The sequence below is a fragment of the Anolis carolinensis genome, chromosome 1 (genome assembly GCF_035594765.1).
Source record: "Anolis carolinensis isolate JA03-04 chromosome 1, rAnoCar3.1.pri, whole genome shotgun sequence".
NCBI classification, from domain to species: Eukaryota; Metazoa; Chordata; class Lepidosauria; order Squamata; family Dactyloidae; genus Anolis; species Anolis carolinensis.
Window position 1 is genome coordinate 102,705,590 of NC_085841.1, and position 22,387 is coordinate 102,727,976.

Here is a 22,387-nt window from a genome sequence, read left to right on the forward strand (position 1 = left end):
TCCCCGAAAAATATGTATTTTTCCCAGCAGGGTTTATATTCCAACTTTATTTTATTTTTCATTTTATTTCATATAATTGCCAAGTCATGAAATCAAATAGGGAATATTTCGAACTCAACTTGAACCCCAGAACCTGCCCCATTTTCTATGACCCAGGCTTACCTTCCCAAAAACAAAAGGTTAATCCGCTGCCGCTTAACCCAATCAAATTCAGATTGCATGGACAATATAGGGCTTGAGTCACCAAATTCGGAGTATTGACCTAAAGGTGATTCGCCCTCAAGGCAAACATTGTCATATCTCCTCCAAAAGAAAATCCAGGACACCTCAGGAAGGCGCCCTGCTGAGCCCATCACCACCCATCCCTACTTCCACCTCTGACACCCCAAGGCATATCTGAAATCTGTATACGTGACAGGAACCCTTGATTGCTGTCATTAATCCCTTTAGAATTCGGCCGGGCAGGAATTAATCCGATCTTTCCTGCTCAGACACTTCATTGTTTCAATAACTCCTGCTTTCTCCTCCCTGATTGGCTCGAGTGGGGACAAAAAGCAGCTCCCTATTGGGCCAGCAGAGCAAGGCGGGAAACGAAAGCCCGCCTCGTTCAACCCTCTAGCCTATCTGCGATCAGATGGGCGGGGGGAGCGGGGCGGGAGATTCAAGGGGCTGTCAGACTGAAACATTGTATAAATATGGCTTTATTTTGATTATATGGTACCCTAGTAGACTGAATGATCACTACTAGAGTCCTTTTCAGCTGAATCGCTCAATAAAGACTCCTTGGCGGATTTTCCTTCAACTTTGGCGGACCTTCTTCATTTCGGCTTCTGGTTGTATTGCGGCTCATATTTTCCTATTGGCTCCGCCAAGGTCCGTTCTCTCAGGACCGGATCGGCTCTCTCCTTAAGGGGCCCGATCCCCTAAAACGCGGTCGACAACAGAATGATTTGTTTGCTTAGCAAGCTGCAGTGGAGGTAACCAATTACCTGTCCCAGGGGGTCAGTGGGACCCAGCTATGCCCTTGGGGCATCTTTGTTGCCCCCACATTCTGAATTTTACAAAGTGCTCCTTTTCCCTTTCTTCCTCCCCTCATATGTCGCTGGTGCCCAACTCCATAGGGAAATGGGGGCGGGGGGCGGGGAGAGAGATTGCATTCTCTGATGGCTGCCAAACAAAAGACACTGCAGGTTCTGGGACTCGCTTGAGGTCATCTTTTGTAATTAATGTAACCAACTTCCTGGCCTTGATCCTGTCCCAGACATGTTTAATTATCCATAGTGAAACCCATTTCTGCCAAACTGACCTATGGCCAGTGCAGATGAACCCACAGTGTGGTTGAGATGGTGAATGTTATTCATGAGGAAAAATGCCACAAGCCTTTGCACTTTAAAATCAGCTTGCAGGAACTGAAACAAGCTAAGGACAAAGGGGGGGAATGGGAGGAGGGGGGGAACTGAGACATTTTAAGAGAAGCTGAAAAAGCAGGACAGTAGAAAATTTATTGGGACTGTCCCTGCCAATCAGGACAGTTGGTGGGTGGGTGAATATATTAAATACCGTAAATAGTTTTTCCCCACTGTTAATTCTGATTTTGCTTTCTGTGCCATCACTGTTCTTGATGCCAATTTGAAGATCTAGTCTGCACTGTGATGCACTGGGCTTTCCCCCGAGTACATTCTTTCTCCCAGGTGTCTTCTTTCTGTGAACTTGACTTACCTGCTGAAGTGTGAGTCCTGACTTATTTATCATCTTCAGAACCAGTCTGGTCTGTTTTCTAATTTGTTGAGTTCCACCCAAGCCTACCATTCTCACCGAACCTCACCTTGAGTGCATAGCTGTATCTGGCATGTTCAAAGCAATGCAAATAAATCTCTACTGGAACCACACATAGGTAAAACGGCTTGTTGAATGAAAACTACTTGAGGTTAAACTCTCTCAATAATCCTTTTAACTTTTCATAATGTTTATTAGATTGGCTCTCCATACTTATCTGTGGATATCAATAATACGTTCAAAAATATAAATATGGCTGTACAGTTGGCACAGCTTTAAAGTCTATAAAACACATTGAATTACAGATCAACAGTCTAGTAAAAGCAGAGTATCTGGCTGTCAACTCAATCCCTTTAAAAATATTTCTTCTGAGCTGTCTTGTGGATCATAACCCAGGTTAACCAAATAGGAAAGATTTTGAACTTCCCCAATTCAAGCAGTGAAAAGGATGTTTTTCCATGCTTGGAGCGTTAAGGCAATCTTTTAATTTAAAACTAATTTAAATCAGTGGATCTTCCTTTCAAATAGATATGAACAGGGTTGGATTGTAAGGGACGTAATCTTAGAACTGGAGTGGGAATCATGTGGAATTACAGATTGTGTTGGACTGCAACTCCTACCATTCCTTGTTAGGAATAATGGCACTTGCAGGTCCAATGATTCCCACTGTGACCTAAAAGGACACAATACTGCTTGTTGTTACCCAAAACCATTCATCTATCTTAAAGGAGAACTGGGACACTTTTCTTCTCTGTCCACTTGTAGCCTTGAGAATTGTGCAGTTGAATGTCAGTCTAGTTGTATATACCAAGTGAAACCTCTGAAAGTGAGGATGCAGAAAATTTTCCTTTTGCCTTCTGAAACATTTTGGGGGGAAAGAATGCAAAGCTGTACAAAATAGGTTAGAAGCAAAGAGTATTTTGAAGATTTAAATGAATCATTTTTGGTGTATATCAGTTTACAAAATGAAAGTGTAAACTTTTCTCAAATTATAATAACATGAGTAATTTCATATTCAGAACAATTAACACAGGTTTAGGACTACATATTTTATAACTTCCATTGTAATATTTGCTTCATGTTGATTAGCTATTTTTGAAATTAATATTTTGCTTCAATCTTGGGCAATCTTTGGTAAGTTTAGTCCTGTTCAGCAGTGGAATACGCTGCTTCGGAGGGTAATGGAGCCTCCTTCTCTGGTGGTTTTGAGCAGAGGCTGGATGGCCACCTCAAAGAATCACCACAATTACTATTAACTGTTAAAGGATGTATGCATTGTGTTGTTGAAGACTTTCATGACTGGAATCACTGGTTTGCTGTTAGCTTTCTGGATTGTATGGCCATGTTCCAGAAGCATTCTCTCCTGACGTTTCGTCCACATCTATGGCAGGCATCCTCAGAGGTTGTGAGGTGTTGGAAACTAGGCAAGTGGGGTTTATATATCTGTGGACTATCTAGGGTGGGAGAAAGAACTCTTGTCTGTTTGCAGCAAGTGTGAATGTTGTTATTGGCCATCTTAATTAGCATTTGATGGCCCTGCAGCTTCAAAGCCTGGCTGATTCCTGCCTGAGGAAATCTTTTGTTGGGAAGTGTTAGCTGGCTCTGCTTGATTCATGTCTGGAATTCCCCTGTTTTCATAGTGTTATTTATTTACTGTCCTATTTTAGAATTTTTTAATACTGGTAGCCAGATTTTGTTCATATTTATGGTTTCCTCCTTTCTGTTGAAATTGTCCACCTGCTTGTGGAGCTGATATGGAAGTTGTTAGAGTGGTTCAGCATTTCCGTGTTTTCAAATAATATACTGTGTCCATGTTGGTTCACCAAGTGCTCTGCTATGGCTGCCTTCTCTGGTTGAGCTAGTCTGTAGTCTTCATGCTCCTCGATTTTGTGTTTGGGCACTGCTGCGTTTGGCAGTCCCTATGTAGACTTGTCCACAGCTGCACGGTATATGGTCAACTCCTGCAGAGGTGAGAGGATCCCTCTTGTCCTTTGCTGAGCGTAGCATTTGTTGGATTTTCTTAGTGGGTCTGTAGATAGTTTGTAGGTTGTGTTTCTTTATCAGCTTCCCTGTGCGGTTCCCTTGATGTATAAGAACACTTTCATATGGTAAACTCCTTCAGAGGTGAGAGGATCCCTCTTGTCCTTTGCAGTAAGCAGCCAGACATTGAAGCTGAAAGGCTATTCAATGCTAATCAGGGTGGCCAATTGCAACAGTGTCACCTGCCTCATACAAGAGCTTTTTCTTCCACCCTGAACATTCCACTTGCCTAGTTTCTAACAGACCTCGCAACCTCTGAGGGTGCCTGCCATAGATGTGGGCGAAACGTCAGGAGAGAATGCTTCTGGAACATGGCCATACAGCCCGGAAAACTCACATTGATTTGGGCCATGAAAGCCTTCGACAGCCCATAGTTACTATTAGCTGTTAAAAGGCGTATGCATTTTAGGGAGGTCCTATTCTGTACGTTTTAATTCCCTTCAGTCCTGTAAGAGACCACCTGCCTATTCCAACATTCTTAAGGCGATGGTGTTGTTACTTGAACCACGCACGCGGGTGAGAAAGGCTTGCCCTCTGCTGCCCCCTGAAGGAGAGGCCGCGCAACAACAAGCGGCGCCTTCAGCCCGCACTTCGCGGTGACGTCAACTTCCCTCGACCTCTAGGGGCAGCCGGCCGTTTGTCGCCACTTCCGGGTTGTGGAGGCGCTGGAGCCTTGGACGGTGCTTTCCCCGCCGGCCTTCTTTCTCTTCAGCCAGCCGCAGGAGAAAGGGAGGCGGGAGCGGCTTGAGCGGTTCCTGGCTGCAGAGGACCCTAGCGAGAAACTTTAAAGGGAAGGGCCCCTCGGGTGGCTCACGGCGGACGGAGCAGAACAGGAAGGGACGGAGCATGCGCAGTTCGTAGGCGTCCAACGGCCAGGTAACGGCGCCTCCTCTTTTTTCATCAAAACATCCGGGCGTCCCCTGGGTAACATCCTTGCAGACGGCCGGTTGCAGTTTCTCAAGTCGCTCCTGACACGGAAAAAACAAAAAACCTCCCCCGAGGTTTCTGAAGGGCGGGGGCGCAGTGTTGTTCTAAACGGCCTTTAGCAGGCATGGGCAAACTTCGGCCCTCCAGGTGTTTTGGACTGCAACTCCCACAATTCCTAACAGCCGGTAGGCTGTTAGGAATTGTGGGAGTTGCAGTCCAAAACACCTGGAGGGCCGAAGTTTGCCCATGCCTGGCCTTTAGCCTTGGTAGGGAAGGAGGGAGGGGCGTTCCTTTGAGAGCTTACATCTCAGGAGAAGAGTTATTTTTTTTAAAGGACTAACTGCATATTGTATTGAGACGGGATGCATATCTCTTCATCACACCCGATTCTTATGATTTGAAAATACTGCGCTTTGACTCTTCACACCAGGGAAGGCTGGCTCCTTCCAATCCATTCAAAACACCCCCTACATCACTCTATGACCTTTTAAAAAGTATTGTTGCTGATGGGATGCATACAGATTTTCCTATCAAACACAAAAACTGTTTCAGCAAAGCGTAGTATTTCAAAAAACGCGTAGTATTTGTTTCTGCGATGCTTTGCAGACGGATTCCAATGGAATACTGACGGGATGGGGCAAACTTCATGTGATGGGACTCGTTCGAAATCATTCTCAAATGGTCTCAGAAACAGTATTTCCTAATGTGATATGGTTTCTATTTGTTGTTAGCCACTTTGAGTTTGTGAGAAATGTGGGATAAAATGAAGTAAATGTATTCTCTCTTCCTGTCCTGTGCCAGGAAAGGGTACCATATTTATGCCTGTTGACAATGTCGGGCCTCTGTATATACAGTCTGCCATCTCGTGATGGCCACAGTGAGACTCTTGATCATTCATTCATTTACAAGGCTGAATTGGGCAGTTAACAGGCTTCTCAGAGATTTCCTGTACAATACAGGTTCTTTTTTAAAAGCATATTTCATGTTCGTTATATCATCAGCCTCCATATCAACAGGTATGTACTATGATTGGATTCCTGCAATTTCACAGATATTCCAGTATTGGAGAAATCCAAAACACTCCTACTCCCAACTATTTTGGATAAGGGATACTCAACCTGTACTTAGTTGTGAATGATGATGATATTATACAGTATTGTATATGGCTGATTATAGCCAGTAATTTGTATTACTTGATGGACTGCTACATCAGGATCTAAATGTTTTGCATTAAATCCCATCTTCTTAACATAATTCTAATGTACATTCCTAAAGCAGGAAGACTTCATTTGTTTGAATATGCATCCTCAGCTTTATCTTCATTGTCTGCTTCTCTGCTCACAGTTAACAGACATGGTCAGTTATTGTGTGTCCACCACATTTACAGTGTGACCAGTTAGATACAAATATTTGAAAGTGGGAACAAATGTACATTTAGTAGTAACGATTAACATTTGTTTTGCACTTAGATATATTCTAAACAGTTTGTATACATTACCAAGTTGTAATGTGTAACAAAGACCAATATTTAAAGAGAGCCATGTTAGTCTGCTTTAGCATAAAAAGGCATAAAAGCATTCACTTTTGAGAAAGAAAACAATAGTAACATAAGCTTTTGTGTACACAGTCCATTCCATCAGTTGTAACTTCTGGAATGTAATTTATCATATGCATAACCATTGTTATAAAGATGTATGTCTCTAATTTAATTTTGATTGTTTTACTAACCCACATTTGTTCACTGCTCTTTTTTGACAATTGACAATTTTAAATATAAATAGCAATAAACAGGAACAGTGTTGGGACCATATCTGTTCTCAAATAATATAAAAGGTGAGCAATAGGAACAAATCTGGAGGTGGCAAGAGTTACTCAAGATGGAGAATTTGAAGAAGATATAAAGAACTCCAGGCTGAGTGAATGGCCAACAATATTCCCTCATAAAAATTTAAAGTACTTAAATCATGTGGTGTGCTTTGCCTATACACGAAGAAGATCATTATAGCCTTGTAAATATTTGGAAGGAACTATGGGAGTAATTTAGTCTAGTAGCTGTCTCAGTGGAGCAATTTTGTATCCATGACATATAACTATTGTAGCTGAAATCCCGTCAGGAAAGTAGAGCCCACAACCTCCTGAACCAGTAGGTTCCATAGTTGAATAGCTCATAGCTCTAGTTGCATATTGAAGTAAGAGTTACTTTCTTGTAATGTTACTGCTACATGTCTAACCCTCCCTAGAGATATGGATGCCTGGAAAACAACTAGAAATGTTAATGTTTTTCCCCTTCCACCCCACCCCCCCCAACCAACAACCATATCCCCATTTCTAAAGGAATGTATTTTCTTTCAAGATGATTAATAAAACATTAAATATAGGGTGTTTATATATTTATTTCCCTTCACTTTATTTCTGAAATAAAGCAGGCAAACTTTTACATAAGATTATATTGTACAGTTCTACTCAAAGTGGTGATCTATAGACCGCTACACATACAATCACCTATTGTCCATGGCGAGTTTCCATGGAATAAAAAAGCAGTTCTAGGCAGCAGGCATAAATAGGATTCTGGTCTCAGATACATTAGAGGCTGAGATTGTTAGGAAGAACTGGGGTTATTCTTGCAGCAACACTTTGTAACAATTTGTTTTATGTATCCATATTTCTTTAATCTGTAATGTTTGTGGGTAAATTTTAGGAGAGGGAGGAGGAACAGATGTAAATCTTGGGCAGAGGGAAGTATGATGCTGGGTCCTGGACATGCCAGTTAAGGAAAGGCAGAATAGATACTTCAGATCTATCTCATGTTTCACTCCTTTCCCCCATTCTTCAAGATCCTGGTTTCTGATACCACCACCATTCATGGCTTGTTTCTCAATGACCGGATATGCATTACAGAAATCTAACCCGGTTCAAATCAGATAATGTGGTTTTTCTGCTATGATAACCTGGATTATCTTGCAGTGTAGAAGAGGTCTCAGTACATCATTGGGCTGAGACATGTGGCAGGATATACTTTGGACCTAGCTTGTGTTGTTAGACTGATTATCTGGCGGGTGGGAGAGATAACAATTGATCACTTTCTTGTGGACTTTGGTTTGATGATAACAGGCCCTCTCTTCATCAGTAGAGGACTGATTAAGATGATTCATCTTGAAGATTTGTGGAATCTGAAGGATTTTTGAGTGTTGTTTTCCAGCTGATAATTACTGGTCATTCAGTTGAGGCGTTGAGTTTGAGGTCTCAGTATGGAATTGTGAAATGAAAAAATATATTAATTTAGTAACTCCTAATCACCTATTCCAGTGCTGTGTGACCCATAATGCAAAGAAGATCTACAGGCAGTGAAAAGGGTTTAACAAAAGTACTTATTCAGCTGGTGTAGGTTCTGCACCAAATACAACCCAAAACTGGCAGCAATCCTTTGTAGTACCTTCTGTGTGGTAGTGAGAATGGCAAACAAGTTTTCATGAAGCTTCCACTATTCTGTCCAGCACAGCTATTCGAAGTGGTGAGGAGCCTGTTGAGATCCAGCTCAGGGAAGCCATGATTACAATGGCTTCTTTGAGATGAAAGTCAGATGTATTCACTCAGAACCTGAAACTACAATTATCACAGAGTCTAATGAGATATTGTTCAGTGCATTGCTTTTGGATTAGTTTGAGTTTTTGGAATCTCGTGATGGGGATAAAACAGTTTGATTCATCTGCCCTAACACAAGCGATCTTGACTATACTCTATCTGGGCTGTTAAAATCTAGCAGACATGGACTGTGATTGGGCGAGTCTGTAGAGTGGTAAATGCCTCACTGTGTCTTGAAGGACTGTAGAATGTCCTCCTAAATAGGACCTCCCTGGACATTGAGGTATGTAAGAACTACTGCTTGCCACTGTGAGGCCCCTTTTACACTACCGTATAACATCGAGATTATCTTCTTTGAACTGGATTATATGGCAGTATAGACTCATATATCCAGTTCAAAGCAGATAATATGGATTATCTGCTTTGATAACCTAGATTATATGGCAGTGCAGAAGGGGCCTGAGTTTGTGGTGGTTGGAGAACTTCAGACATTATTGAAGGAAAATATTAGTTGGTTCCATTTCAATCAGGTTGAATGCCAAGATAGTTTTAATGGGATGGGACATTACATACAACTTAAAATTGCATGGAGTAAAGATTCAAAAGTCTTCTCTTGTATTTGGTCTGTCACTGATATTTCTAAAAAAAGAAAACCCAGGAGAGATTATCCAAAGGCAGATATGTTATCTGGATTAGACCTAGACTGTGATATTTATTGATAAATAAATGATCTTTTTGTTGTCTTTAAGGAAAGTATTTAATCTGCAGGATATAGTATTTTATAGCTTTTTTCCCACCCTTTCTTTGTAGTTTGAAAAGAAGAATAATTCTTACTGTCATGGTTTTGGAAAGGATAATATGATTCATGGAGGTCTTGAGACTGACTTATTTTTTCTTTGTAGTGTTTTTTCTGCAGGACTTACTTAGCCTACATGTGCTTCTGTACTTGGTGGAAGAATGACAGATGACAAAGATGTACTTAGAGATGTATGGTTTGGACGAATACCAACCTGTTTTACATTATATCAGGATGAGATTACTGAAAGGGAAGCTGAACCTTACTATGTAAGTCTTCTAAAGGCATGTAGAGTAATAATATATTCATATTTAATTTTTTCCTATACTTGAAGAATATGCTGTATGTGTGTCTGTGTATTTGCCTTTAAGGCATGCTTATAATACCTTTCCTTCATATATAGTAACAGTAGGAATAATTTGCCCCTTCAGATATATTTTTTCAAATTACAATTCCCAGAATTCCTCAAGATTGGTTTGACTTGCCATGGCTGCTGGGATTTGCAGAACTAGAAATAATAAAGGCACATTACAAGGGTTGGATACATTCATTTTCAGGCAGTGTGTGGTACATAAAGCATCTATTTACAAATATCAGGTGCATCAATCTGGTTGATATGTGGAGTTCAAAGAAATACTTGAGTATTTCTGTAGCTACTGCAGCCTGAAGTGGTTAAAACAAAGTTTGTTCTTTCCTTATCTCCCTATTTCCAATTTTTTAAACTACTTGCAGTAGTTACAAGTAATGGATTAACAATTTTATGTTTTGAAAATGAACAATATTTTGAGTTAAAGCTGTGCATGCTAGCTATATAGAAATGCAGAATCATTTTCACATCTTTTTTACAGCTGCTTTTACCAAGAATAAGCTACCTGACTCTTGTAACAGACAAAGTGAGAAAGCATTTTCAGAAGGTTATGAAACAAGAAGACATTGGAGAAATATGGTTTGAAAATGAGGGAACACCATTGAAATGGTACGTTGTACTGATTTGTGTATTTTGGATTTATATTGGTTTGTAATGTTTACAGTATGACTCCTGTATCCGTGGGGAATACATTCCAGGACCAATCCGCCCCCATGGATACCTGAAACCATAGATAATAGTGAATTCTATAAAGCGGCTATACTTGGGCAAGAAGCATGCCATAGAATCACACTGGAGGATCTAGAGCATGCATGGGCAAACATTTTTGCCTTGGGGCCACATTGTGGTCCCAGCCAGGAGGGTAGCTGGGTACACACTGGGTGGAATGGGCACAGGAGGGGGGAGGGCCTGGGAGAGGGTGGGGCAGGTTGTCCTCCTGGCATAAGAATGGGACTGCTCACCCCATCCTTATGCTGGGAGGAAAACGAGACATGCAGCAACTGCCCTTATGTTCATCCCCAATCTTCGGGTTGTCCTCTTGCCATTATGCCAAGAAGAGGGTGAGATAGGCGATGTCCAAGAGCACACCGGATGATTCTTAACTGCTGTGTGGCTTCCTGGGCCGTCCTCCCGGCATGATGATGAAGTTGCTTGCACCATCCTTATGCCTGGAGGAAGGTGAGACATATGGTGACTGATAGCCCTTGAGAGGGCTCTCAGTTGCTGCATGCTTTCCTCCCCCATCCTTTCTGCATAAGGATGTGGTAGGCTGCCACATCCTTAAGCTGAGAGAACAGGGAAAATGGAGAGCCTGAGGTAGGTACCCAGGAGGCTGCATCTGACCCCAGGCCTTAGTTTGCCTATGCCTGATCTAGAGAGTCCCACAAACAGTTTTGAACTGGATAAATGAAACCATGGATATTGAATCCAAGGATAAGAAGTTTGCGCTGGAATGGAGACAACCCAAATCGCTCCTAAAAAGCTTTAAAATAAAAAAAAAAACCTTACCAGTCTGCTAGTAGTCCTCTTTGGAGGCTTCCTGGCGCATACCAATGTTACGGCAGTAAGTGGGGGTGGGGGGGAGCGATTTGGCTCCCCTGCCTACTGGCGTAACATTGGTATGCACCAGAAAGCCTCCAGAGATGCCTAATGGCTGTCCAATAACTTTTTATTTTATTTTAAAGAGTTTAGGGGAGGATTTGGGAAGGGGTAGAGTACCCTTTCTGCTTCTCTAGGCCCACGGGACCTGAAGAAGCTAACTAGATTGTGGGGGCAGAATATCTGGTAGTCTGTCCCCACACAGCCCATTCTCCATTATACCCAGGCCTTTCAGGAAGGCAAATGCACGAAAGCTCACGCATTTTGGGCCCTGCCTGGATGGGCCCTGAGTCTCACTCTGAAAATGCTTGCAAATTTGAAGTGCTATAAATTCGGACAATGCAAATTGAATTTTGGCTGGGATTATAGTTGGTGCTCAAACTGTGGTTTATGGTTCCTTAAAACTATCATTTCTTTTGGTGTTCGTAATATTCGTATTTTATCTTAGTAAACTAAGATGTGAACAATTTGTTCACTGTAAATACAGTTGTGTCATTACTTTATTGCGGTGAACAGACAAGCAAGTAAGACAATCTTCAATTAACTATAGTTTTCTGATTCAAATAAAGCAGGAAAATATGGCTTACAATCTCATGGACCTTCCAGACAGGCCCTATATCTCAGGATCTGATCCCAGTTTTTCTGCATATAACTGGATTATGTTAGTCCCCACTGCCTGATAATCTGGGATGAACAGAAAACCTGGGATCAGATCCTAGGATATAGGACTTGTCTGGAAGGGCCCTCAGAACAAACCTTGGGATTAAACCACAGTTTGAAGTTGTTTTATTATCCTGGTTTATCAGCAGAAGCCCACCATTAGACCAGTGGTTCTCAACCTGTGAGTCCTCAGATGTCTTGACCTTCAACTCAGAGAAATCCTAACAGCAGGTAAAATGGCTGGGATTTCTGGGAGTTGTAGACCAAAACATCTGGGGACCCACAGGTTGAGAACCACTGCCTTAGACTTTCCAAGAGAGTTGGCAATTGGCAGCCGATTTTGAGAACCACAAATCATTTATTTAATTTATTTTCAATATATGTTCTCTGTCAGGAACAAATGCTTGTGTGATTTCCTGCTTTTTATGCCAGAAAGCATAGCTGGTGGTCAGACACAATGCATTTTGGCTTTGGAAAGGGAGGTAGGAACACGTGGTGATTTGACTCAGGCAGCAAAAATGACAAAGCCAGCCCTGTAACTTGTTTCATTGAAACGAATCTGTTTCCTTCCCTGGTTGGGATGAACCAGGAAACAGATAACTGAAACTTTCCTGTTTTGTTTGCTGGGTTACATAATGGGAGAGGTTTCAACAGGGAATATCTGAGATACAATCAAAATTCAATATGGGAGAGTTCTGACAATCTGCACTTGTTCCCAGATTTATAGAGGATGTATATTTGGATATTTTAGTAATATTGTTAGTAATTGATCTCATAAAGCTATGACCATAAGTTTGAAATCCAGATGATGTGTAGTATAATATTAATGACCATATATTTGATCCACCTGCGCTTAAAACACTTGAAAATAAATTTGAGATTAGCTGGTTTCTGTTTAAAGTGGACATGGTTATGATTCTACCAAACCACAAATGTGATAGCTGTTTTTTTATTAGATTGCTAATGTTTCTTCCTGTGTTTCTGCAATATCTCAACTCTTCTCACTGATTATGCATGGCAGGATAGGGATAGTATAGGTCCCAGCATCTGTTTTGCAGTAAAATCATCTCTCCACACGCTACAGGATGCTCATTTTTAAAATAAAAAATCAGGAGTCAGAAAATAGTACACATTACCCTCAACTATCACACTACTAAATTGGCTAGAAATATACAAAACATAAATTGGAAGTAGACTTTTAGGTTGCATTCTTTATCACTTTTCAGATATAAATATAGCAATATTACTTCATTTGTTCATCTCAATGTATGAGTTGTCCTGCTAATGACATAACATTCTGCTGCTCTTAATATGATATTGGCCTAGAAAATAGAGCTGGAAAGCCAAAAGTGAGACTTCTTAAAATGTTTTTAAGGAATCTTTCAAGCAAAGAAAGTTCTGCAAATGAATACCATATGGATATTAGAGATACCTATTTTTTATTCCTACATTTGTTACATCAATGCTTGTGGAACTCAAGATTAAAACTTATTTTGTAAGGAACTGCTGTTCACACCAACTGATAAGGTTTGTGGTTGCTTAAAACTATCATTTCTTTTGCCTTTGTCTCTGGGGAGAAAATTTATTAGGTTTTTCTTCCACTTTGCTCATATACTAGCATAGTTTGATCTGACACATGAAGTACATTCTTCCAAAACAAACACTTAATAGTTAGAAGTTTGTTTTTTTAGTGTTTTATTTTGCATTTAATTTTGCCAGATGTCTCTAAACCTCCTTGGAGCAATGATATGGTTTGTTAATTTTTATTTTACCTATTCAACCTTATCTGCATTTCTCTTAAGGGCTCTGAGGTTAAAAAAAAAACCCCGCAGACCTATGATTTGGTCCTGTAGCAATTTGTATCATTCATCTAAATGGTTTCAGAAAACCAGTAACATTGTGTCACAATAACTCTGTTAGTCTCCTAGGTGCTGGATGACATTCCAGCCGCCATCTGAAAATACTTAATGGCATTATTCCACAGGCTTTGATAAGTGGTCCTCTGCGGATAGAATTTAACATTTTGAGAGTCCAATTGTCTCAAACTCTCTTTATTAGATGTTCATTTCCTCAGTGGCATCCATATTTCACTTGAATTAATTTTTTGTTTTTTGAGAGCATAGACCAGCAGATGGAGCTAAATAACTACACAAAGTAGCTTCTCTTCACATATACTAATGCTGTGTATCCTCTCTATGGCAAGTCCCTTTTGATCACACAAATTAACACAAGTAAAAAGAAGTACTATCTAAAGCTAATATTGGACTTCAACGTTTAGCAGTGAATTCTGTGAAACTGTTTTGTTATCCATAGGCATGTGCGATCGATTAAAAATATTTCAAAAGTCAATACAAAATTAGAGTGCACTGGCATTTTGTTTCTATAGTGTTTCTAAAGTATGGTTACTGGAATGTTTGTTACTATAACAAAAGTAACAAAATTTCATTACTCTTTTGATATAGCAATTTCTCATAATTATAATTGGGGAAACTTCAGGGGCTTCTTTCTCCCGCATTTTCCATGGATTTTTGGGGAATTTTCAATGTTTTTATAAACAATATACTGTATTTTAAAAACAAAACTACAAGAGCTGTCTTCTTGAATTTTCTTTACAATGACACAAGATAACGGGGTCATTCCCCCTAACTTTCAGAAATATTCATACATCTACTGATTTTAGGGAATTTTTAAAAGTGTTGACAAAAATGTTTTTTAGAAGCCACAACAGCTATCCCATTAAATGTTTCTCATTTATTAACCAATAAAAAACAATATTAACGAATTCTACATTTTCATACAATTTTTATTGAGAATTTTTTCAAAAAGGATAAAAAAGAAAGAAAAGTTTTAATTCTTAAGTTTCTGGTGCGGGCCACACCCACGTGTCGGATATTGCCTCGTAGGTTCGAATTTAACAAATTTGATGTGACTTACGAGGACTAAAAAATGTACAACTCTATAATAATATAATAAAACTTTATTTATATTCCACCCTGTCTCGCCAGGGGGATTATCCAAACTTGTAGCTGACATTTGTGGCATTTGTCTTGACCACTTCAGTAAGTACATTGTTACACAAAAAAGGTTGTATTGTGGCCTTTTTGTTTAATCACAGTATTTCTCTGTAAGCCATGAATCGCTTTAATGTGTCTTCTAAAGTTTGCTAAAATAATTTTTCTCTTCCAAACATTTTGGCTTTTCCACACCAACTGATATGGCAGTATGCCTTGGAATACCTTTGCTGGTATTCTGTACCAGTTGTGAAGGTATTTTTATACTCCCATCCATAGCAGAAGTGCTTGGGCTTTTCATAGGCAATTGTTTGAACAGAATATTGGACACAATACTGGCACAACTCTTTATTTTTTGTTAACAAGCTGTATTTTCCCAGTAAAATTTTGCTAGGCTTAATTTAAAATATTCTGAATTACTTCATTTATTTATTTTTGCTCCTGATGTGATAAATGTAATGCCATTAACATATTTGTCTCCAATTTAACAGGGAAGACCAGTTTAAGTCCCATAATTTTTAAATTTATTTTGCAACTTCTATGTACAGTGTTCCCTCACTTATTGTGGGGGTTCCATTCCAGGAGTCCCGCCCCCTTTTCTGAGTCCTTCACGTTTCCCAGTGTGGCCCAGCTAGAGCGGCGGGAGAAGCTGCACCTGGCCTCCTCTTCTGGGTTCTCTCTACCACCGCCGGCCTTCATTCTCTCACTCACCTTCCCTTGCTCACTCATCCAGCAGGAGCAACATTCCTTCTTTCCTGGCTGTAGGAGCAGAGGCAGCCAGAGCAACATGGCGGGCCCTGAGCAAGGGCCCAGCCAGCACTGGTAGGGAAGGGTTCATTAGCTCCCCGGGGCTTGCAAGGGGAGAAAGGCCACATAACCATTAAAATAATGTTTAAATATACCCCAGTTTCCCCACAAAACAGCAAGTCTGCGGTAAGCGAACCATGAAGTAGCGGGCAAACACTGTAATTGGGAAGCTTGTTAATACTGACGGAGTTATGGTGAGTTACAGTATTGCAGTGATGCAATTGATTATTAAATGCACTTTTTAGATTTAGGTATCAGCTCAATATAAATGTTACACTGACAATCTGATTTTACAGCTTTTTGCCCTTTTTAGAAAGAGAAAATTTGCACACCCTGGATAACTCAGCCTTATGCTGCAACATTTGTTGAGATGTTCATACAAAAAGCAGAATTAAGATGACTGCAAAAGTTGTGTAACTATGTGGCTTACAGCTTCAGAGAACCTATATCCCCATTCTGTCCGTTTAAGTTTTTACTACTTTCAGTTTCTGTCAGCAGCAGCCTTGAAATTTGACAAAAGCTACCAGTAAAATTATCAGATCATAAGGTTAGGCATGGGTTGGGTTTTTTCCCCAACCACTTTCTGAATACCTAAAAGTTAATGTGACCCTTTTGTATAAAGAGTGTATTTTGCACAGTATCCCTGAAGACTGATTTATTGGAAGCCAATTTTCATGACCTGTAGACTTTGCCATAAAATGTTATTTGCCTATATTCTATTGTTCCTTGTCAGAGTATTTCCTTTGACTTCTGTGTATTTGGATTCTTTATTGAAACCTGTGTGCTGATTCACAAGTAAATAATGGATTAATTTGACCTACTTAAGTTTGGGCTAATCGAAAGGTTCTGGCCAGGATTGTTATTTTATTTATATTTTAGTTCAAAATTTGAGTTGAATATACAAATACAAAACGGTGTGCATGCTTACCTTATAATAACTTTTAATAACTTTATTATTATATCCCTCCACCATCTCCCCGAAGAGACTTGGGGCGGCTCATGGACGGCACAAAGTGCCTAAAAACAAACATAAAAGTGAACACAATATAAAATAAAATATACAATAAAATAAAACACATGCAACATATAAAACATCAATTCAGACTCAATCAAGCTGCAATCCCCTACCTTCCATAAATAACTTTCAAATCTATCCGTTCTTAATAATTGGAACCTTATACAAGGACTTGCAGGGACTTGATCTGTTACATTGATTTCAGAAGTGAAGTGATGAACATCAAGGCATACAAGAGCATATATAATGTATAAATTGGAAGGACCTCTAGCTAGAACTTTTAAATAGTTTACTGACCATCTTTTTCACAGTGATTGTTGGAAAGTTGAGTGCAATCTCCTAATACATGTCCACCTTGCATCTTTTCTCAATTCTTGGGCAACATGGAAAGTTCAGGAGTGGGAGCTGGCTTCAGTATTCAAGAAAATGAGTGAGGCAGGCAGGAAAAAAAGATGAAAAAAAAGAAGATGAAATATAGATTTGAGAAAGAGAAACAGGAAAGAAGTATTTAGCCCCAGCAGGCAGGACAGCTGCCAGTGCCACCCCCTTGCACAATTCCCTGCCCTATAACAATCTTTTGGAAGATTGATAACTGGGCAGGCAGTAGGCATTGCCTAATTGTGTGTGCTACCTAATTCACTGCTTTCTCTCCCAGGCCAGGATTGTTCTGATACCTTTCTTTACCCACACCTGGCTAATTTCCCATTTTCTTAAACTACTATACCATGACACCACTTTAGGCCAGGATGTGGCTGGATTCTGGGGAACCTGGTTTGGTTGCTGCATTGCTATGTTTGGAATGGCTCATAGTCTATGGCAGTACATGCGTACGTGCTAGAAAGAGTAGCGTGGAAGGGAAGAGGAGATCAAGACAAGTCAGCCCCAGACATCTGATGGGAGCAAAGGACTTTTGGCTGGGAGCCATTTTCTTATGGCCTTTGCTGCAACTGCCTAATGCTACAATACTTGGCAGTAAATCACTTAGTAATGGGCAGAACTACTATATGATTATTGTATTGGGTCAATTGCTTTGTCAGGTTACTGGCTTACTTGATGCAAAAGTCTGGTATGGAGACCTGGCTTGGCAATTGTTAGGCCAATTTGAGACCAGTTAATTTAATAGTCTGAATTGTGTATAGTGACATTGAAATGTGATTGAAAATTCTAGGAGGTCCAGGCACAATGGACATTGATTTGTTCTGAAATGTAACTTGTCTTATTGCACTGAGCTTTGTTTAGCACAGTGAGAGAAACAGGTATCACGTATGATGATATAGATGGAGATTGAGGCAGGAATCTTGGTGACAGCATGACTATATGGTTATGAAGATAATCATCATTTTAAATTTGTATGGAATCATTCCAATAAAAAACATTGTAATAGGAGTATGTGTGTTTATTTTTTTATTTTCCTTTTTTCTCCAAAATTGAAGTCCCTTGATGAATAACGTAAAATAAGTATTTACTGCACCTGGTTTTAAATCTTGAGAATAAGTCTTTGTTGTCCTTGGTAAAAAAAAAAATTAAAGGGGGGGGGGTTCCTGGTAAAGAAAACGGTAAGAATGACTAATGAAATGGACCTACAAAACGGGCACTCATGGCAAGTCTTTATTGGTAATGATTTCCAGTTCCACTGGTTTTTCTCATATAGTCTTACTCTGCACTTTCGCTGAAAGTTTGTTTAAAACCTTACTTGATAATGAAATATTTCCTTGGAAGTGTGTGTATGCGCGCACACATATACATGTTTCTCTGGCAAACATTTCTCTAACATACCTTTCCCAATACCAAGTTTCATCTTGTTGATTTATGCTGTCAACAAAAAGTGAAGGTCTGATATGCTGGGCAGATTATTCAGTGCTTCACACGGCACCTAATTTTGGCTTCCTGTAAGTATGATGTCATAACTATCTGATTAGTTTGTCAAAAATACTTTAGTCCATAGGCCTGCCAGCTAGTCAACAGCAAGTTGCCTCTTCATTCCATATAAAATTATTTTTGCCTGTTATAAGAGCCAAATTGGAAATGTCACAATGGGTGTGAAGTGTGTTTCATAGTTTTCTCCTGGTCTCAGTCTATCTCACATACAGTGGAAGCTCTACCTAAAACAGCATTTTGAGTTAAGGGCTGTTGCTTGGCCTGGGTTTCACTTTGACTTAAGAGTAGCATTTTTGAGTTAAGAGCTAGTGCCAGAGGGAGCACTAGCACGAGAGTACATGGCTTTAGGCCTTTGAGGAAGCAGCCTCTGTGCCTCGTTCTCTTGTCCGCTTTGGGAGATTGCTGTCTGCTCTGCTCTTGTCTTCTTTGAGGAACTTTGGGTTAGTAGATTTTGTGTGGTTTTTATTCCTGGTATGCTTGGCTTCATGAAGAGAGAAGGAGAGAGAGTGGGAGGCTGGAATTAGTACAGTATGAAGAAAATGATATTTCTGCCTCTTCACTTTGTGCTTCCTTGCCCACAACTTTATGCTTCTACCACTGTGGCACAACTTTGTGCTTCTACTGTTTCAAAGTTTATTTATTTATTTAATATTTAAATAAATATTTAATATTTAAAGTTTATCTTTATTTTTTATTGTTTCATGTGAATGTGCAAGTTTTGCTTTGCTGTTACACTGGCCAACACACATTTTGTTGCCACAAATATGTTTCCTTGCCACAATTTGGTGTTTCTACCATTTTCAAGTTGATCTTGCTTTATTGTTCCATGTGAAATGCACTTATACATTATTTGTTATTTATAAAGTAAATTTTCTTATTTAAAAACACATAACAAAAAATGGGGCTTGGGTGGGGGCCCAGAACGGATTACAGTAGAGTCTCACTTATCCAAGCTAAACGGGCCGGCAGAAGCTTGGATATCGAATATCTTGGATAATAAGGAGGGATTAAGGAACAGCCTATTGAACATCAAATTAGGTTATGATTTTACAAATTAAGCACCAAAACATCATGTTATACAACAAATTTGACAGAAAAAGTAGTTCAATAAGCAGTAATGTTATGTTATCATTACTGTATTTACGAATTTAGCACCAAAATATGATATATTGAAAGCATTGACTACAAAAATGGCTTGGATAATCCAGAAGCTTGGATCAGCGAGGCTTGGATAAGTGAGACTCTACTGTAATAGCATTTCATTGGGAAAATTTGCTTACAGATGAGAGTTTTTTGAGTTACGAGCTTGGTCACAGAACAAATTAAACTCACTGTACTATCCTTTGAGGGCTGAAGTAGCCAGGAACCATAAGCTGACTTTGCCTGATTTGGTTCTCAAAGAGATAAGATATACCTGCAGTTATCTTTGCTTTTTTTTAGATGGGATAAAATTGGAATTGTAGCAGTAGGCCTGGTCTTGTGGTTAGCAAAGTTTTCTAGTAAAATGTGAAACCACTTTCATGTTAGTTTTTATTTCTGTTTTTTTTTTATTCCTGCCTGATTTCTTCTATACCATGTAAACACTGGTTTTCTTGTTTGGAAATTATTCCAAGGTGAATTTAGGGTACACCATATCAAAATGTTCTTGTAAAGTTAATTTACAGGACCATTTCAGTAAGGTTTTATTCAGAATATATTTAGCAATATCCTGTGCTGGCTGAATCATAAAGTCGTATAAGTTCAGAATTGTGGTTTTTCTTTAGAAGATGTATATTTAAAGCATCTGGGAACAAGAGTGTCATTCCATGTGATTGTTTAAACAGAGTTTATATCCAGACATGATGTTGCTCTGTTGCATTCCCAAGCTACGGGCTTTCTATTTGTGCCCTGCTCCTTCTCCAGCATGGGCTCTAGGAAGGTTTCAGTTCACTTTTGATCAACATATATTTTTATTAAGTTCTAATGTTTAGTTCTAACCCTATAATTTCAGGCTGTTTCTACCAACTAGAGTCCTAGACTTTTCATGAGTCTCAGGTAGCATGTCCAGTTATCAGGAATGATTGCTGTTAGAGCCAACACATTTTGAGAGATTCAGATTGTTAAGGAAACAAGTTGACTTTAAATCAGCTAGGTTCCTATTTGGTTTTGTTTCCGAAATCATAATTACAATTTGTACACAAACAGTTTGCAGCTTTAGAGTATGACATGTTCATGTAGAATGATCATTACTTTGGTGATGAATTTGAATACAGCACCATGTCTTTATTAAGAGCTTAATTTTTGTCTTGAATCTGAAGTGTTTACTGTTGTATCTTCTGCCTGTTTTCTAGGCATCACCCCATTGGTTTGCTTTTTGATCTTCATGCATCAAATACAGCCCTTCCATGGAACATTACTGTACACTTTAAGGTATGTTTATAACAGGGATAGAACAAGGCATGGGCAGCCATTTTCAGCACCTTCTGATCATTGGCTGTCTACATAAATGGAAAGTGAGATTTTGATTAATCAAAGATAATTTCCAATCAGTTTTTAAACCTGGAGATTGTGGTTTCTTTGCTAAGAGGATGCAGAACAGCTCCCAGGATAGTGTTTACAAGATAAAAAAATACCCCAGGAACTAGGGACCTACAAGCTACATGGAATTCATGGGTGATATGGTTCCCCTCTTGTTGACAGCTTCTCTCTTTTTTATAATTCAAATCTTTAAAAATAGAAACAGCTTTCATAATTATGGTTTTGCAATTCAGTCAACAAAGGGGACAAGAGAAAGCATTGGGAGTTTATCAGGAGAGTGTGTGTTCTACTTTGAATTGTAACAGCTGTTTAATTACTGTAGATTGCCTTGGAAGAGAGCATATTAATGTTTTTATAAATATACATTTTTGTCAAAATGTGCATGACTGCTTTCATTCGTATAATGAAATTAGTTCATTTGCAGAATTAGTTAAGATTTATTTTAAAAGTGCTTGTTCATACATTGCCAGGTAAAACTGGAAATATGAAGACAGTTTCTGAAAGGCCTATCCTAAAAACGTCTAACTCTGATAACTCAGGGTCCTTCCACACAGCCATATAACTTAGGGCCCTTCCAGACAAGCCCTATATCCCAGGATCTGATCCCTGTTTTTTTGTTTATCCCAGATTATCTGGCAGTGCGGACTCATATAATCCAGTTTAAAGCAGAAAACCTGAGATCAGATCCTGGGATATAGGGCCTGTCTGAAATGGCCCCCAGAATATCAAGACAGATAATCCACAATATCTGCTTTTAACTGAGTTATCTGAGTCGACATTGCCATATAATCCAATTCAATGTGGATTTTATGTAGTTGTATAGAGGGGGCCTCAGAAACCAGTCTCCCTTGCAGCTTGTGTTTTGTGACTCTGTGCCACTTGCATTCCCTTTCTGCCTTGTGCAAGAAGGCCACAGGGAAACTTGTATTTCTGTTTACTGTATCCTGATCTTGAGAATGTACTGTAAGGAAACAGGGTGTTTTGTTGCTTACCGTTCACCTGTAGTAGCAACTGGAATGTCCCGTCTTCTTTAGAATAAAGCACTTTTAGTTGCAACAAAATAGGTTTTATTATACACATGGACATCACACTATGAGGCTGGCATTGCTTATTGCTGTAAACTTCATTTGTCTCAGAAACACAGAGTCTAAAGTAGAAATTATATTGACTGTATTTTTGATAATATTTTTGTACTTCTAGAATTTTCCTGAAAAAGATCTTCTACATTGTCCTTCTAAGGATGTAATTGAAGCTCATTTCATGGCTTGTATAAAAGAAGCAGATGCCTTGAAACATAAGAGTCAAGTAATCAATGAAATGCAAAAAAAGGATCATAAGCAACTTTGGATGGGATTACAAAATGGTAAGTGTATTCCCTAAGTGAAGTTATTGAATCATTGAAACTGGTGATG

General features: G+C 39.4%; 1 protein-coding gene across 2 annotated transcripts in view; it reads left to right on the top strand.

Moving 5' to 3' along the window:
- The first annotated feature begins 4,430 nt into the window (after window positions 1–4,430).
- Window positions 4,431–22,387, top strand: part of atg5 (autophagy related 5) — a 37,475-nt gene continuing 19,518 nt past the window's right edge. Inside the window, exons 1-5 of one of the 2 annotated variants that reach the window (XM_062980233.1) lie at window positions 4,431–4,692; window positions 9,228–9,390; window positions 9,970–10,097; window positions 20,789–20,867; window positions 22,176–22,338. In XM_062980233.1, coding sequence (XP_062836303.1) covers window positions 9,283–9,390; window positions 9,970–10,097; window positions 20,789–20,867; window positions 22,176–22,338 — 478 coding nt within the window. In that variant the 5' untranslated portion in view covers window positions 4,431–4,692; window positions 9,228–9,282. The other variant, XM_062980237.1, reaches the window with a different exon arrangement.